The following is a 20,183-nucleotide window of genomic DNA, read 5'->3' as shown; positions in this document are numbered from 1 at the left end:
TATTAACACAGATGGAACCTGTTTGGTCATGCCTATTGGGATCGGGACTAAAATCATTGATTTCCGAAGAGATCGGATCACCTAATTTGTCAGTCTTGACAAATTCCGGTTCTAGTGTTAAACTTCCCGTTGTCACAAAACGTTCTTTCTTCTTAAATGTTGTGTAGAGGTTAGCTCAGAAAGTCCTCATCCTATCAATGTCAAACTTATACCATATATGTATCATGTCCCAAAGACGACAGATCTAATAAAATCAAAGTGATCAGTCGACCGTGACGTCACTATGACGTCATCATATGAAAATACATTCTCATTCATATCTCATTAATGGAATAGAATTTTTCTATGAACTTGACCTCACATATAGTTCAAATCAAGCTGATTCTACTCATATTCTCAAAATTCATCTGTACTTTTAAAACGTGCGCGTACGCGCGCATTGAAATATTTGTATGCTCCAATCGAGCTCAAAATTTTTTTGCACACGTTTCAGACCATTTGGAGCATTTTTTGAAAAATTGAAAAAATTGGACGGACGCGTACGCGCGCGCACATATACGCACGCACAGCTCATATGCAATTAAAATTTCCCGTTTTTTCACTTTGATCGGATGTCTGAAATGTCAAGGAATATTTCTACCAAGTTTCAAGTCAATCCCACTCAAAATGACGTCATACGGGTCCGTCAAAGTTTAAATTCTGCGCGCGCGTCAATGGCGATATACAGTGCAACAATGCCAAAAAACTGCCAATTTTAAATCCGATTTTACTCGTCAGGATGGACGGTGACCCCCCATTTTCTTTACATATTCTGAAAGCTGATGAGTTGTACATGTCATTTCATGGGTTGGCAATGCTGGAAAAATGATTAAAATATATCGAATTTCTTAATAAAGTTAAAAAAGTAAATTTTCAAAATGACGTCATCAAATTTCAAGTTCATTCAAGCATGTCTCACTTATTCTTTAGTTGATTTTCGTCCAAATTTCAATATGTTGTAGCTTATTAAATGGTCTTTCAGATATATAATAACAACAATTTGATTGGATGATGGCATCACCTCGTAAAAAGGGATTAAAAGTAACATTGTTAAATTTGACCAGTTTACGTGTTATCTCTATGGGATGGCAGTTTTTCTGGAAATGAAAACTGACATGACTATCTTTATCGAGCACTAGCTCACTTATGCTTCGGTGAATTTCTCCCATATTTTAGTATGTTGTAGCTGAGACTTTGGGCTATCGTAACTGTGCCCTTCGTTTTTTCATACGGAGTCGGCATCATGCCCAAAAACTTGGTTGAAATTAAAGCTTATCTTCCATGTATTTTCATATTCCTTTCTTTCTGCAACTTTCTTTGCAATAACTCAAGAAAAACAAGCTCTATCAGCCCAATATTTTGCACATGTTTAGTTTATGTCACGTACATTATTTCATAAAATAACAACTACTTGATCGGGCACCTTCTTGGGTATGTAAATTAGGGTCAAAGGTCAAAAATGTTTCATCCTGTATCTTGGTGAATACATGTCTTATCTTTCCCATATTTTGCATACGTAAAGACCATGTTACAAGAATCATTTCATAAAATAACCACTTTTTGCTCAGACGCCATCTTGTCTGTGCAAAGTAGGGTCAAAGGTCACATGTACTTCTTTCTTTATCTTCATTATGACGTGTTATCTCTATGGGAGGGAATTTTTCTAGATGTGAAAATTGACATGATTGTCTTTATCTACGACTAGCTCACTTACCCTTCGGTGAATTTCTTCCAGATTTTAGTATGTTGTAGCCAATTTAATACTCTTTAAGTTCTATTCTATCAAAGATTTAATCGGATGATCTATCAAAGATTTAATCGGATGATGTCTTCACCTCGTGAAAATGGATATAATGTAACCTTGTCAAATTTAACCAGTTTACGTGTTATCTCTATGGGAGGGAATTTTTCTGGAAATGAAAATTGACATGGCGGTCTTTATCGAGCACTAGTTCACTTACTCTTCGGTGAATTTCTCCCAGATTTTAATATGTTGTAGCTGAGACTATGCGCTATCGTTATTGTTCTCTCCAATTTGTCATACGACGCCGAGATCACGTCAAAAAACTTGGTTGAAATCAAACTTATCTTCGATGTATTGAGATATTTCTTTCTTTCTGCAACTTTCTTTGCAATAACTCGAGAAAAACAGCCCCTTTAATCCCCATATTTTGCACATGTTTAGTTCATGTCACGTACATTATTTCATAAAATAACAACTACTTGATCAGACACCATCTTGGGTATGTAAATTAGGGTCAAAGGTCATACATGTTTCAACCTGTATCTTGGTGAATACATGTCCTATCTTTCCCATATTTTGCACACGTAAAGACCATGTTACAAGAATCATTTCACAAAATAACCACTTTTTGCTCAGATGCCATCTTGGCTGTGCAAAGTTGGGTCAATGGTCAAAATACTTCATTCTGTATCTTCGTTATAGTGTATACAGAATTTGGTACCAAAGATGGCAGACCTGACTCTCTTTTCTAAATGAGAATCCAAACATCACATGACCAATGTCTCTAAACACAGATGAAACGTATATGGTCATGTCTATTGCGATCAGGACTCGAATCATTGATTAAAAAAAAATCGGATCACCTAATTTGTCAGTCTTGACAAATTCCAAGTCTAGTTATCTTCTGTTTCTGTAATGCTCAACAGTTATTACAGATCATGGATGTTTATTTTCCTGCAGCCTGGTAACCAACACATTTCTTTCACCTGTACCCTCCCATTCAGCTCCTTTGACAGAAAGTCACTTAGTTTTTGCTAGGTAGGGCTAGCATTCTGCAAGCTCCGTGGTTGTTAAGGGCAACTTTTGTGAACAAAACATGCATGGACATTTGAATGCTATGAAGCGGTCTATTAGCGATCACTTAGGTTTATTACCCATGCAAAAAATATTGTGTGAACTACTTAGGGCCAATAGTGCCATGCTTTTGACAGTGTGGTATCTATAGTACTGTACAGAGAGAATGATGGTTGAGTGGACATGCACATATTATTAACATAGTGTTCATGGTACACGTACCAAAACTACCACGTATTGTGAATGTATTTGTGTGTGATAGCACTAGCAGTATTTTCAGATCAGGTATGCATGGCAGTGTTCTACACCTACTCCAACCAGTGCAGTCAGCTGTACACTTTTATTATAGGGGCATATGTTTGTTCTGCGGTCAAATCTAATGGAGGGGGGGGGGAATGAGAGAATGGGAATTCATTTTTGTGGGTCTTCATTTGAAGGTGACCTTGTTATTGTGTATCAAGCGGGTCCAAAGTATTTCAGGACGTGACGTCGGCTACGTGTCCTGCATGTGGTTACCAGTGTTGGGCTTTTTGTTCCTGTACATTTTAACCTCTGTGAATAAAATTCAAAGCCATTCTGTTCCACCTTGTTTCAATTACTTAAACATGTCTATTACATGATTCATGGTTCAGTCTTGCCTTACAGCAAAAACTGTGCTTAAATTCACCATTAAACAGGGCTGCACACTCCCAACCCATTTTTTCTACTGGTCTGACCTTTCAGACCAGTCGGTACCTCGTTTTTCCATTTTTTACTTGTCCATTCCTGAAAAAGTTACTGGTCCATCCGTGATTTTTACTGGTCCTGGACCATCAGACCAGTGGTTGTGTGCAGCATTGCATAAAACATAATGCACATGTCTACAGTCTTCTGTCACCTATGATATTATCTGGTAATGATGCATTATATGGGCTAGACTGTTTACATGCAGATGGAAAATTGCAATCTTTTATCGGTCAAAGACCACAGAGTTGATATTGGCTCTTTATACCACAGTTTGGTAAGATGCAGCCTTGCTAGTAGTACATGCAATGTACACATTCAATTTGGGGTCATTTTACTGGGTATAGGGTATAAGGAAATACAGTAAACCTCATATAAGTTGACATACACTTGTACACAGGACTAGAAAAATCTATTGACTTGTCATTGACTTGTCATCAACTTCCCTTTTATTCCACTCTACTTTGGTAGAAAAAAAAAGTACAAAAGTCAAAATGATGTGATTTATTCTCATTGGAAATGTGAAGACTGAAACACATGGGAGCAGGGAGGTGTTACAGAGATGGAGTGGCAACTCTTCGTAATTCATGCAAACACATGTTTGGGTTCAAGGCGTTACAATGGGATGTCTAGCATTCCACTACGCTTTGAAGTCATGCTCGGCACCGCTCTAGTTGCAAGACGAAGTTCGGAGACGAAGAACGCATTTCACCTTTCGTTGAATTGCAAGCTTTATTTCACCACAAAATTTTATATGAAATACTCGAATCGATGTAGAATAGTTTAGGAAAGAATTCAATATTATTAACATGTATTTCTAGTTTCTTCGTAATTCGCAAATCGAAAGGAAATCAAAATTAGGCCCTCTTAAAAACCTAATTTTTTTCTAAAATGCGCACATTTCCGCATGTTAATTTTCTATCTTTTAATAAAGGGATATTTTGATCTTTCAAATAAAGTACTCCGTTAAAGCGTGTTCCAGCATGTTTTTAAACTATTTGCTGTTAAAATTGTGAGTTTTACACTGCATTTTGATTCGCTGCTCCAATTCCAGGTACACAAATTCATTGTTGCCATCACATTGAAAGAGAGAGCGAATTGCAGTAGGAGCAAATATTTCTGGATGTGAGAGCGCTAGTCCCGATTATTGATGCTCTCTTTTGTCAAAGCACATGGGTAACACCTGTAGTTGAACGCATAACTTCTCGGCGGTGCCGCGCATGACTTCAAAGGAGAGCTTTAGTTGCCTCTCCTTCTCTAGCACCTCCCTGATGGGAGCCTTGTGCCCTCAAGTACCCTAGGACATGTCTAAAGTACTGATCAAATTTAAAGGAACTGAATTCCTTGATAATGTACAGATTAGCTGAAACTCATTATGAGTCCTTACTGTTGTGTTTTATCGCAAGGGAAACACATCTCTGATATGACGCGTTATCTGTGGACCCTCTGTATTAGAGATAAGAGGTTACCATCTATGCAGAAGCCGCATCTACACCGACCTGGAAATAACAGACTTTTCTGAAAAACTTTTTTTTTTTTTTTTTTAACACGATGCAAAACCTTATTATTCTTGTGTGTGGACACCCCAAAAATATTTGAGCTCTCGCAATATCAAACTTGATGCGAAAAATCAATCCAGCTTGGTGTTTGTTGAACTCTCTTGGTAATTTGCCCTACGGAGCATTTGTGAACTGCATGTGAAGTGAAAAATGATTTTGTGTAATCCCACAATGCAGCTCGCCACACTACTGAGCTGAGGAACGCAACCCCCGGATGCCTGGGGTCATGTTCTGGTCAATTCGTTAAGGCATGTGCAGTCTGGAGATTCAAGCACTTCATTTGAATCCAAGTGAATTTTTTGCCTGTGTGAACGATGCCAAATGAAATTGATTTCTGCATCATGATGCAAAAACCGATAACTCCTTTGTGTGAATGCTGCTAGTGTTATCTGAGATGTGCGTTCTTGGGTATTTGTGAATTTTATTCACAGGTATGATTAATCCTTCCGTGTATGGCGACACAGTTAAATTCTTGGCCTTTCAGATAGTTCAGTACATACTATGTACAATGTACTTCTCTATTAAAAGAGAAGGAGTTTGCAAAGAGCTACATGTATAAGATTGTATGAAACATGATGGAAAGAATTCACTGTTCAAATATGTGTGGGTGTGATTGAGTACAGAAAGAAAGAAAGAAAAACAACACATTAATGCAGTCCAAGTATAAAAGGAAAACAAACAGGAAAGATGGTTAAGTGCATTATGGCCCAGTTCACATCTTGTGAGTTCTTTTAAATATAAACTTCAAGTGTAGCGCATGTGTGAATGGTAGGAATTGACGGAGATACCAAAGCAATCATGAGTGCATTAGTGTGTGCATTGCTAATTGTCCAAGCCAGCAGACCATTCACAACTGAAATGAGCTCAGCAGAAACGACAGGCAAACAGGAAAATGCAATGCGCTATGCTTCCTCCCCTGCCCCTTACTGGATCTTATTGTAGGTGTGTACAATATGTATAGTAAGGGTACTAGGTCTCGCGCAGGGACTTAATGATCGCGCATAGCGTAACTGCGTATAGCAAGCAACATTACGCGTAGGACTAAGCGCAAAATTTGCCGATACGCCCATGGAATAGAAATACCTGACAACCGCTAAACATGAGAAGAAAGCAGGTAAGAAATTTTGATTTCAAACAAATTTTTCACTAAATTTCCAATTTTTTGGAACAAATTTTTCACTAAATTTCCAATTTTTTACGTTATAATTTACCTACCTTAGCTTAAAATCTTTTTTAAGGATGTTGTAGCCTAGACGTGTCGTCTCGCTTGTCTCATTCGTATGATCGTAGCCGATAGGATTCGTAATTTGTTCGATCGATCGTTGATAATATTCTACGAAAGCCGAAGCACGCTAGAGCCGCAGAGAGGGGCAGACACTTTCACGCATGAAACTACATAGGGCAGCTGCGCGATCTTTACATACCCCGAGAAGGTGAACGCATAAAAAAAAGTCCGACATACAAACGGCGACAGCGCACTACTCCGTCATCGTATCATCAGGAGATTCTGGGAGGTGATTTTTCTGCATTTTCGTGATATTCATTGAGAAATTCAGGTACGATTATGGAATAACTTCTATTATAAGAGCATTTCAAATTTTCGTGCGCGATATCTAGACCCCTCAACCACACATTGTGTTTGAAACTAGCATATTATGATTGGAGTGACAGGGGTCCCATAGCACCCCATATACTGTACGAGCTGAAATTTTTGCGTACGGATATTTTCGCGAATTGCTACTTGGAGGACATTTTCGCGAGTTGTTAATTTCACGGTTGTGAGGGCCTAACTGAACTTTGTTATTCGCGTGTTGTTATTTTCGCGGTTCAAAGGCGATTCGCGAAATTCGCAAAAATAAAACCACCGCGAAAATTTCAGCTCGTACAGTAGTCAGTGCATATCCATATGATATATCTTTTCTTTCTTGTGCTAATGGATGTTGCACACTGCAAAATATTGGTTGGTATAGCATATAAGTGTATGTGGACTTTAAACCAAAGAAATATGATCACATGATTACATGTAAAGGTCAATAAAAAACTGTGACAGAGCAATGCACTGAGTTGGATCTCAAGAAAGATGTAGCTGAGGTCAAAGGTCAAGATCATAGTTTGGAAGTTTTCAATTTCAGAGACAAATTAGAAAAGTGGTGGAATTTATTCAAACTCTATCGTGTTTGGGCATTGATCATTAAAGCAGTTTATGGGATGTGATTTAGAGCTTTGTTTTTCTGAAAGAAAAATCAGCTTGCAATGTTACCGTACTAATTAGATGATTCCATGAACATACAGTATGTGACTGTGCATCACAAAACCAACAAAAAGTGGCGCACCCTGATTTTGCTTGAGGACTCAAAAGTAGGTAAAATGGTTGAACCTATCTTCAGTTTTTCATATTTTCTGGAAAAGCAATTCTTCTATGTAATTCCAAAATTTGAGTATATAAAACAAATGGGAAATTGTGCTTAGCAGTTTTTACAGGACACTATTTTGAGAATGGTGTGATTAGGTATGTCTAGAGACCCCTTTTCATTTCATAAAAACTCTTTACACACTGTTCACTTTCAAATCCAAAAACTTTTGAAAGGACGATGCTGCTGTATTGAAAGTTACACTCAGTCTTGAATCGTATCTTAATTAGTGTGGAAAATTTCAGCTTAATCTGATAATCCTTTCATCATGGCTATTACAGAGTTTTACATCCTGTTTGTTTGTATGTTTTTTGTTTTTTGTTTTGTCCCATTCATTGCACAGTATGCAACTTGGTAAGATTATTCAAGCACTTGAATAGACCCTAAACTTCAAAGCCTCTTTTATCAGTAAAGGCTTGTCCAGGTATCTGTGTACATTCTTTCCATTATCTAGACATGTTAGGAAGGTCCACCAGTTGTATTGAAAAATTCATGTCTGGTACTTTTTGTTGCTTTTGTGATGCAGAGTCACATATAAAATGTCAATGAAAATTGATTAAAAGATGAATTCATAAGAAAATATGATTTAAATAAAAGAACTTTGGTTAATCACTACAATATAATATAATAATGTTATGATTTTGTGCATTATGAATATCAAAATTATGCTGCTGAAAAAAAAAAAACCCTATCAGTCAATTCAAGTGTTGATGTCCAACTGTTTTACTGTTGTAGTGACTTATGGAGAAAGTACTGTAGATACGGCAATAGTAAACTGGAAAAAAAAAATGTTATGTTCAGCAGAAATGTCCTATAATTGGAGGGTATTTCATTGTGGACTATAAAAAGCATTAAATTACAAGTACAGATGTCTCAAGGTGGATCAAGTTTTGCAGCCAACCTGTATTTAAGGTTGTGTAGCCCTTCAACCTTCCTTCACATGTGATTGTAGATGAAGTACAATATGTACAATGTATATACAGTATATGCTAGACATGTTCTGACATGTTTTTTCTTTTCTTGCATTTAATATAAGTCACTTAAATGCTTGACGTAGAAGATATCCCCTCAAAGTGTAGTCCCTGTTCTTGCAAACTTTCATTGCTCCACAGATATCTGCTCATGAAATGTATGTGGTGTCATACTGGTATGTACATGTACCAATGTTGGGCTCAAAACTTGGTATCGAAAAAAAAAAAAAAAAAAAGAGAACATGATATACCTTTCCTTGTACTGTAGTTCCTTCTTGTGGAAGTGCTTCTGGAGTCTTTGTGTCACTGTGTCACAAAGCAATGACATTAATAAATGCAAAACAAAAGAGGAAAAACTTCTCAATTTCAAACTGCACTGTGGATATAGCCAGAACCTGGTAACTTGGTGTGCTCAAGTACTGAACACTGTTCACACACTTTGCCAATTTTATCATATTTGAGACCCCATGCTGCTTTGCAAAAGAGTGCCACTGCCAGTATTATACGGCTAGATGCCTACCTGTTCAGTGGTACTATCGAATGGTAAAATTCTTCTTAGATCTTTGTGATATGTCCATGCCTGTGCAAGATCTTGGGTCTAGTTCACCCGCAAGGATGTGGGAATACTGTGATTTCATGTTGCCATGGTTACCACAAGTGCTTCAGTTCATCCGCATCCACTTCAGAATCCTCTCATGTGTTGTGCTAATGTAATTCCCAATGTAACTTCCAACGCAGTTGGATATGTGCCCCATTCTTTACACACTCACTCGAGTATATGTACATCAAGAAATGCGTAGGAGTAGGAATATGTATACTCACAACCCAATCTAGTGTAATTATTTGAATTGATATCTCGCACTCGGATTGCCATCTTACAACAGGTTGTAAGATTGTAAGGTTGTAAGGTTACCTGTATCTCTTTTACAATGTTATTCTGTTCATCGCATTGTGGTACTGATTTCATGACGTCTGTGTATATGAGCGTTTCTTTGTATTTCTTATTATTTGTTTGTTGGAAGTGAAATAAATCAACTTGAACTTGAACTTGAACAACAGGTTGATGCACTGAGAATTATGCTTTAAACGTAATAGAGACTTATTTATTAACTTCATTTGGTGAGAGTCGATATCCCTCCTTTCCTTGCATGGCAGTGTTGTACATTTTAAAAGCAGCATATTTGTGGAATGAATATGATCATGATGCCTGTCAATTTGCCATCAGAAATATCCTAATCAATTGGTTGCTATCAGCAGCACTTTCTTCTAATGTTCTATGTTGAGCATTTATTGATTTATCAATCAAAAGGTTGAATATCATATTTTCCATGAACAGAAATGTTAGAGAGTGATGTGATAGAATTGTTCTGAAAATTCAGTAATGCTAACAATAACATTCTCTCTCTTTCTCTCTCTCCCCGTCTGTGTTCTGTTTTTCTCTCTTTCTGTTTGTCTGTCTCTGTGTCCATCTGTCTCTTCCTTCTCTCTATCATCTCTGTGTGTCTGTGTGTGTGTTTGTGTGTACGTGTGTATGCTTACAGTGTGAAGGCAATTGAGAGCGTCCAGAAGGATGATGACACCCAATGGCTGACATACTGGGTGGTGTACAGCGCCTTCAGCTTGGTTGAGTTCTTCTCCGACATCTTCCTCTCCTGGTTCCCCTTCTACTACTTGGCCAAGGTGCGAGGCATAGCCTGTCTTCCAGCCTGTTGGCTTTTTTTTTTTAATAGCCCAACAAGTTGCACACTGAAATTGCACAGAAATGCAGCAGTGGGCATGTGGTATTTACTTGAAATGTAGTAGCAAAACATATTAAACAAAACAGCAAGATAAAAGAGACTAGTCTGCTTTTTATAATTACATCAAGTGGGATCAGGCCATTAGATTTTGACAGTGAGCTTTCAAGTGTCCTTTGTGTTAAGACTGCAGGGAACATGGGTTTTAAATCTTATTGTTGAGATGTATGTGGAATGAACAACATGTCTGATATTGGTAAAACAATAACTAAAAAAATAATTAATGAAGTTCATTTCACCTGTGATATATCAGAGTTACAAGATAGAGATAGCTTAATTAATTGAATTTGTTTTCAGACTGGGCACACATTCAGGTTTTAGATTTCATATGTCTGAATGCCATGTGTAAGACAAAATAAACTGTATGAGGTGATCCATTTCAGAATGAAGTATTTGGACCTCAGATTTTTCAAGATATTTTAATGCTTCCATATGGATTCATCATTGCAGACCTTTCAAAGTCTTTATCCTTTGTCAAACATAACATGCAAGATATAGAATGTCATTAGTGGAAAGTTATTTGATACCCATAAATGAGTCTTTGAAAGAGAGACAGTTTGTGAAATGTATCTCTTACTGTGTACCAACCCAATGTATCAGATTTCCCAATATGTGAATAGTGCATGTATACTAAAAAATTCAAATTTGTACCATGTTGACTTGACAATATTCCCTTATCAACACTTGAAGGGCCTGCCCCTCTTTCTCTCCCCTGCTGCATTCGAACAGCTTTAACCATGACTTCAATTTTAGATATATGATTTTATTGATGACAAGTGTATTTAAAATAAAATGTTTTTAACATTTCATCTGTGTTTGTTTTGCTCCCATCCAAGATGGCCTTCTTGGGTTGGTGCATGGCTCCCATTCAGTCCAATGGCTCACAGTTCCTGTACCACCGCTTCATCAAGCCCTTCATCCTCAAGCACCAGTCTGAGATTGAGGACTCTTTGGACAAGGTGACAGACCTGGCTAGCTCCACGCTCAGTGAAGGTGAGTTGATTTAACACGCTGCCCCCTTTAGTGTGTGCAGAGCCAGTGGTTTCACCCAGTTTTACAGAAATTTTCATTTTTTGTAAACATAAATTTTTGTCATTCTTCAATTTGCTCTTTATCTTTTTCTCTCCTAAATATATCTATACATGGATATATAAAACATTGTGTATCGTTTGCTAATGTTTCATCATTGTCAGCTATTTTTCCATAACACTTTTGCATACAGGTATCTATTCAAGATTTTGTATATTAATGAGTTTTTCTTTTGTATCACTGCTAAAGCACATGCAGGTGTCTGACTAATTTAAGAGCCCTTTTAACAATATACTAGAAATAATCTAATTCTTGGAGACTGTAGTGTGTATCACTTCTTTAAAAAAGTTATTTAGTCTAGATCTATTTCTCAAAGGCCACTATAAGGATATACTTAGCAAGAAATGATTAGTGTTGTTCTCATTTGTGACAGGTGCAGATAAAAAGCACCAAGAAATCAGTCACATTTGAACAAGGCTGTGCTTTTTATCCCAATATGCATAATGTTTCCTTTTCCTGAGTAGTTTTTCCCACAGTTAACTCTGCCATTTCAGCAGCACACCCTGTGCATAATCATGGTTTCTGTCAGTGCCATTTAGTATCCAAACATTCACAATGAAATTGTGCTAATTTATTCTCTATTGTAATGCCTGTGGCGTAAGGAGTGCAATAGAACTGTTGGCCCTTTGCAGATAGTATTGTAGCTCTCATTCGGTTAGGTTTCCTTGAAATTTTATCCATATTCATTTTACTTGAATTCTACACAGTTCCCTAGAAAACTGAATGAAGGACAAGTTCATTTATCTATATATTGTGAAACATTTCTAATGTACAACAAACACATCTATGCATATATATGTTATATATGGGTAATATGTATTGTGTTTGTATGTGTTTGTGCATGTACAGTGTATGTGTGTGCTCCTTTGTTCTGTGTGTGTTCAGAAATCCAAAGGTCACTTTGGGGCAAATGTAGCATGAAACAGAAAATGAAACTCGTGAAATCTTTTGGAGAGGAGGGGAAGAACGCGAAAATAAAGAACAGCATGTGACCTGCTTCCATAATCAGAAAAGTATAATTGGCGTGAAGTGTGTAAATTTTTTGTCTCTTTGCCTTACCCTGATGATAGAATCATTCTAAAGAAAAGGTTTAAAACTATTCTGATCATTCACTTGCAGAAAATGATATCATAGTCCTGATAATCTTGCTTTGATGAAATAAGAATTTACATTAGTGCAGCGGTATAGAGTACATTGGACAAATTTCAATAGATTTCATCACACAGCATACATCTATCCTGCTTCAGGATTTCATATCGATATTAATAATAATAATAATGATAGAGAGACTCTGATATTCTCCTGCCCTTTTGATCAGATTAAATTTACAAAGAAGAAATTCTTAAATTTGCGACTGTGCTTTGAATTAACAATATTTTCTTTTCATTGATATCTATTATTAATGGCAAAAAAAAAAAGTTAAGTACTTTTCAAAACATTCTGGCTGTAATGATTATTTGACTTCATGGGATATTCTTAAGCAGTATGATAGGAATGAAAGTAATAAAAAAATCCCGTAGATGGCTAATAGTCACGAGAGACGGAACTGTACGCGGTATTTGAGGAACCATACATCGATATCATGTGGTTTACAACATGACTGCTGTGCTGCTGCTGCTGTTGTTTTTTTTTTCTTGCAGGAAGTGATAAAGCATAATAGCACTGTATGTGGCGGCAAATTATACTTACAGCAAATTCCTGTTATGAGCAAACAGTCTTCTGAGATATCATCAATCCCATACCACCATTGAAGAAGTCATGTGAAAGATGTTGCACTCATAGTCTTTATTTTTGCTATTTTGTAATTATTGGAGTTCCATTTGGATGGTACTTATAGCGTGTCTAGGATCAATTCAGAATATTATACCATTTGTGCTGTGACAGGTGCATGGATTAGCTATCAGTCATCACTTTAATTATATCCAAACATCACTTATCCTTGTTGTAGTGAAGTGATTGCCATAATATGTACTCATCTTGATTGGAGAAATAAGATGATGTTGATTAGCATCACATAGTTTTGTGTTATTATCCAGAATAGTTTACATATTATGGCAAGCTGCAGTATCATTTGGAACCACTGTATTAATGGTACAGTTGATATAAAACTTACCCAAACTTAGTAATAGGATGACATATTTCAAGTTGCCTTGTTAACTTTACCAGTTCTGCTATTTCTGTCATAATATATTTCGTGCTCAAGATCAGCATTCATCTGTACATGCAATGATGCTAGCCAAGTCATATTTAATGTTGATTTTGTGATATTATTGTGTTCTTTGTATGCAAACCATTAGTACTCAAGGGTGTGAATCAAGGTAGGATTAAAAGGCATGAAATGGCTAACGTGGGAGAATGAAATTTGCAGAAAACTAATAAAAGCATTTGACATTTTTTCAGCCTCCCCTTCATTCCATGGTTGGTATCTTATTGTACCCATTTTCCTTGCGCTGCAATATTTACCATAATAGAAAGAGATTTTTTTTGATTGTCAACCATGCCATTAGAAATCATATTCTTTGTCATCATTTGGGCCCAGTGAATTATCCCTTCAGCAGTGTATTTGTTTTTTTTTTTTTTTATCACTACATTTTATTATACATTGTCCGTGGTAGACATGGAATACAAATCTTGCGTTTCACATTGACTTCAAGATTGATTTTATGGGACTCAGAGCACATATTTACAGTTACAAACACTGGGTTTAAGGTATGGAAACAAAATAAAAGTGAAAGAAAAAACAAACAAGTTGGAGTGAAGGGTTTATACTGCCCCCTCCCCCCCCCCCCCCCCAATCCATCGGCATGATCATCCATGATGTAAAGGAGCAGCTCTCAGCTGTGCAAAGTGATCCAAACGAGAGCTACAGTGTATACAGCGAGGTCTGGCACATTTTTTCCCTCTTCATTATTAAAATCTAATACCATAAGTCCAGTGAAACTTAACCCGTTGAGGACGAGTCCCGAGTATACTCGGGCAAGTGTCTATGGGAAATGCGTGTTGTAGCAAATTCAGTCCGTCCTCAACGGGTTAACAGAGTTATCCATATTTTACAGTGTCTTGTATGAAAGATTTAAAAAAGTGAGGAATGTGCACAATAAAGGCTTGGCACTTTATTGCTTGTGGGCAAGATACAGTAGCACAGACACCCTGTCTATAATGGTTGTACTGTAAGTATAAATATTTGTGGAAGAAAGACCAACAAGACATAGTATCAAGCATTTGAATATTCAAAGACTACCACATTTCATACAAGCTCAGATGAAATCCACAATGATAATTCCCCGTGTACATTAATGGTGTCTATTATTTTATAGTGTCTGATCTGTAAAGGTAAAGGAGACTTGGGTCAAAGTCCAATACTGTTATAAGGCTTGTACTATTCAGTCTTTGCACTGCATAAATGGGTGTGTGGAATGTTTGCTTCACTGATTTCTTTCAGATAGGCAGACAGCAAATAATGGGATTACTTTAAATACCTACACTCCACTAGAACCATGTAGCTCATGCTTTGCTTTTTATTCCAATATTCTGAATGTAGATTTACACAGAAAATTGGCCATCTTTCACAAATTGTGTGTGTGTGTGTGTGTGTGTGTGTGTGTGTGTGTGTGTGTGTGTGTGGAATAAATAGTGAATGTGTGTGTTTAAAAGACAATTCATTGATCTGAGAGTGGGTTAATCTACAGCATTCCTACAATTGACTTTTGTGTTCTTTGAGATATGGGGTAATGTGTTAAAGACCACTATGAATGAACATGACTATTTGCAGTATCACAAGTTATTTTGTTACTCTATAATTTTACTTTATTTCATTTAATTTAGTCAGTTTTTGTGGTGGTTTACCCCAAACTGTCCTTTGGTTTTATTAGTACATTGTAAGACACTGGGTTGGATCTCTTCATTTGTGTATGTACTACATGTAGGTCTATCATCACTCCCAGTCTTAATTACATGGGTGCAGACAGTGGTATGTTTAGGCAGGACATCCTGGGTAAATGATTAATCTTGAAACGTGTGTAGGGGGAGATGGAAGAGGAACCTTGACTAGTCCATGATAGGATGATAAGGAGTGGTATTTACAATGATGTGCTTTGGAATAATTTGCTTTTTTAGGATGCAGTTGGCAGTACAGGTACAACACGTGTAGGTACATGTATGCATTTTACGATTGGCCCATGTTCAGAAGTTATACATGGAAACTGCATGGCAGATGAGTTCTTGCTAGGCTATAATGGAAAAAAAATAAACCCAAACAAACAAAAAACAAGGCAGTTTGTACCTCTGTCAGTAGGCTGTGAAAAAGATGTGTTTAGCAATTATACTTCCTAGGATTGTACGAAGTACATACATGTTTATAAATGAATACACTGAGATCTTAAAGCTATACATTGTCTAGCAAGTAATATTATGGTAAAATGAGTGCATAATGGTCTGAGCTGTGGTGCCACATAACAAGACTTTCTGGAGGAATCACAAGTCTTGTTCTAAACGTGTATGTTATTGAGAGTAGTGGGGGGGGGGGGAACACTTCAGATATCCATTCATGTACATTTTATTTAAACACATCTCCCTATCCCTTTCCCCTTGTCAGTGGTTCTGGTGTAAGGAATATTGTCATTTGGTTTGAGTAATGTAAAATACACCATTTCATTCAACCACTACCCCCCCCCCCCCCCACACACACACACACACTTCCTACCAAAGAAGAATCAAATATGTATGACTGACCTAGAATATGGCATAGAACTTGAAAGGGCTCAGTCCTGAAGAAAGTATGTGAATTATCAATGGCAGAATATTTCAATGAAGCTATATAATGAAATTTGAATGTGACTGAAAATCTGTTCAAGAGATGTGAATTTGAAAGTTCTGATGAAATTACAATATGCTGGAGACATGTGGAGTAGCCTGCCATTTTCTTACTTAGGGAACTTTATGTTGTATTCTTGTTCTCTACCTGCATAAGACGAGAGTTAGTAATGTAGGTACAGGCCAGCTTACAAGGCTCTGCTACCACATTGAGAGTAATAAATAGAGACTGCCCTCATTTTTCTAAATTGGGTGAAAGTGAGCGAGTCCATTCAACAAATATTGCATTTCAGAACTGACGAAGTATCATATTCAGAAAGGGAACGTGCACCATCATAGTTGGCAAATGTAGGACAAGATGTGAGTGTGTGTTTTTAAAAGGCATCTGGATCAGTGGTAGTGAGACTTATGTACATGCAGCTTTAAAAGCTCAGGTTTATGAACAGCAGACAGCTAATCAATGGCTAATGAGGATCAATATTATTGCAGTGTTTAGTTCAATATGTGGATGACATGGGTTATGCAATAAAATCTGTTATGTCACTAAGTGCATCAATTACTTTGCCTTTAACATACAGTTGACGAGCAGTGCAGATACCTTCATTATTAGCTATAGACATCATGATGCAGTGTTGTATACTGCAGAATGTGTCAATCTGTAAATGAGTTTGATGAAAATCATCTTGAATTTGTAGTTGCATTTTAATTTGAAGTTACGAATTGGGCAAAAAAAGGTATTTGCTTTCAAGTCAGTGGCCGGCCTCTATGTCTGGTCTGATGACACTGTATGTTGTGTTAATCAGTGGTGTGTAATGCTAATTCCATTTCATTCTTTTTTTCTGTCCCCATGCTTGCAGCCCAGAAGATGGCCCAGGATGCTGCAGCTGACGCTGCTGCCGAGCAGATCAAGAAGTCCATGGCACAACAGAATGCCGACAAGACGGACTAAGCTGTGTCCCCATCCCCACAACCCACCCTCGGTGCTTCTTTGCAAGACCGAGACCAGGGCTACTAGCTTCTCCAGCTCCGAAAGCTTGATATATCCCCATATCCTGTCATCCTCTTCGTGAGAAAAGAAACTAACAAACTTTCTCAACTTTGTGAAACTTTCTTTGCAGCAGACTGCCTAAAAGCCTAAACGCCGGGAGAATTGAGCAGCAGCTCGCTAGCTTTCAACGAAACATTGTTAGATGTACATCTCATTACAGCATAAGCTTGTTTAAGTAAGGTGATAAAGATAAACGCTTAATCACCCAGTCTTAACTGAAGACTATAAAGTTAGATATAAGTTGGATTAAAAAATAAATGAAACAAAAAAAAAAGAAGAAAAGAACTTGAAGAACATGACAAATTGCTTTTACCACAATTTAAAGTTGCCTTAGTGATTTTTCCTTTTTTTTTTCAGTGTAGTTTTTGACATGATCGGACATGCCATAAAGGATGAAAGTGGTCAACTGACAGGCACACATTCAGTGATAAATGTATCAAAATATCAATATTAGCCAGGGCATTCAGCATTAATGTGCAAAGTGACATTTGTAGAGGAGAGTTTGTTCAGTAGGCTGCTGTCATCAGCATAGTGCTATCTGCACAGTACAGTGCAATGCTATGAGACAAAGACTGTAAACAAGACTGGACATGCTCCATGCAAGAAATATGCGTCTTTTGTTGCCTGTGATGTCCAGAATGGTGTAATCCAGTCGCCCAAAGTGGATCATGTATTCATTATATGCAGTGAAATAGCTTTCCCTAAGATTAATTGCTGTGAAGCAAGCATTTTACATGACATGTTTGATTGCTGATCGTGTTTTTTTTTTTCAGAGTGTGTAAAATTCTTTGAATAATAGTGTGTGCTACTGGGTCACATCTTTAAAGACATTTAAATTTTCAGGGATATTCTTATCCTCGATTCCAAATCTTAGACTTAATGTAGGCACACTCAAGAAGAGTAACACCGAGGAACTATTAAACACAGACTTTGATTCTTCCCCCGAGAATCGCTTCTACAGCAGTGTTGTGTACAATTCGTAAAATTTTTGATGATTGAATTGATGAGTCTTGTATTAACAGTGAGCTAAATCAGGCAAGTTTTCCCTTGCACCATCATAACAGTGTATATGTCTCTGCAGTGGTAACTTGTACAAAGCAGTTTGGTTTTATACATTACTTGCACATCTTTTACATATTTTTTTTTCTCTCTGCCTTTCTGATACTTTTTCTGATACTTTATTTCTGTATTAAAGAAACAATTTGGTCATTGAAGTCACCTATTAATGTTGTATTGTGAATGTTGTAAGAAATAGCAGTGAGAAGCATGTTCTAAACTTGTAGTGAAGAATTATGATGACTAGGACTGCTAGCACATTGTGCATTGTGATTACTGTAGTCATGTTAGCACACCAACTCTTATTAGATTCGACTTTTAGCTTACCTAGGTGTATGCAATGTACACTGTCATGGAAATGTATGTCTTCACTTTTTCTTCATATCGCCATAGTGTGGTCTAAGTCATGTTGTAGGTGGTTTTATGTTTGGTATGACTGATGTACAAATTATGTAAACTTAAAACCTTCTTGCGGGTTGCTGTTTTTCTTGTTTTTTTAGTTGTTTTTGTTCAATTTGAAAGTATATAACATGTGTATATTATGCTGTTGTAATGACAATGCAACAAAAAACAAAAAACAAAAAACAAACAAAAACCCAAGAAAACAGAGGTAGTAGCTATCAAATTACAAACATCATTGTAGAAAGCCCTAGTGGAGGGAATGTTGAAGTGATTAACTTCACAAGTTGTAGACATTCCAGTATTCTGTAGGTAAAAGGGAAAGATATAGAAAATGAGTTTTAAGGGGGAAAAATATTGATAGAAGTGTTCATTTTGAGTGTCTCCAACTGGTTGGATTCCCATAATCGTGTAACAATACACCAGTCATTCTCTTTGTACAGGTTTTGTAGATAACACCTTTAGTCTCGGAGAAATGATGAGAGACCATTGATTTATGTGGTAAAGTGGCGTTTAATGAACATATTTACCACAAAAAAAAAAAGAAAATGAATTCTGATGGCATTCAAGAGAAAGAAAGAGAACAAACAAACAAAAAGACTGATATGAGAAAATATTCCTTAACTTTGCCTGGCCCAAATTTGTTCATGGCAAATATCAGTGTGACAGAGACATAACAAAACAAATGGATGCAATCATGACACAGTGGAATTCAGTCAAGTTAAAGTTGAATTCATGCAGAAAATCAAGTATGGAATGTTAAGACGCTAACATAGGGGTATGCTAACTGATATCATACTCAATCTTACATTTGAGAAAATCAGTGTTTACTGTAGGACTTGATAACTTCTTGCGCCTTTTCTCCCAGCTCTCTGATTGTTACTTGATGAAATTATTTGACAAATATGTTGTAGCCTGGTAAAACGGTATAACGGGAGGGGACTATGTGTGTCTCTCTTTTCAGCTTCATTTCTTATTTTTCAGGAGATTATTCACATGGGGAGAATTATTTGAAGAAGTGAGTGCTTTGTATGAAGTAATTAAACTATTTGTGGGAAACCAAAAAATTGTTGCTGTCTGTGGAATTGGGTTTTTCGAGTACTGTCTTTCTCCTGACCAGCGTGTGCATTTGTGTATGTGTGTTGTTGTTGTGTATGATATCATTTCATTATTTCATCATTTTATTAATGAATAACAACAGTAAACTTGTGAATGATTTTCTTCATATGAATGCAATTCTTATGAAGACGAGTGGGTAAGGAATGCAATTCTCCCTATCGCATGTGAATGTAAACATTTTATCGCTAGTGGTTGGGTCCATATGCAGACCATATCATACATTGCATGCTATGCACAAATGAATGAAGATATCTTACATACCCGGGCACAACATGTGGAGGGCAAGCAGGGTCACACTTTTGGTGTTCACTTGTGCAGTTAACAGCAAAATAGAGATACTGTG

At 36.9% G+C, this 20,183-nt stretch overlaps 1 protein-coding gene across 2 annotated transcripts in view; it reads left to right on the top strand.

Annotated features, from left to right (window-relative positions):
* The window catches only part of LOC140230999 (receptor expression-enhancing protein 5-like), a 52,548-nt gene extending 32,760 nt beyond the window's left edge, over positions 1-19,788 (top strand). For both annotated transcript variants that reach the window (XM_072311146.1, XM_072311147.1), the window contains exons 3-5: positions 10,063-10,201; positions 11,154-11,310; positions 17,076-19,788. In XM_072311146.1, coding sequence (XP_072167247.1) covers positions 10,063-10,201; positions 11,154-11,310; positions 17,076-17,167 — 388 coding nt within the window. In that variant the 3' untranslated portion in view covers positions 17,168-19,788. The remainder of the gene's footprint in view (positions 1-10,062; positions 10,202-11,153; positions 11,311-17,075) is intronic.
* The last annotated feature ends 395 nt before the right edge of the window (positions 19,789-20,183 follow it).

Source organism: Diadema setosum, chromosome 7, assembly GCF_964275005.1.
Source record: "Diadema setosum chromosome 7, eeDiaSeto1, whole genome shotgun sequence".
NCBI lineage: Eukaryota > Metazoa > Echinodermata > Echinoidea > Diadematoida > Diadematidae > Diadema > Diadema setosum.
This window is presented reverse-complemented; position numbering and strand designations above follow the sequence as displayed.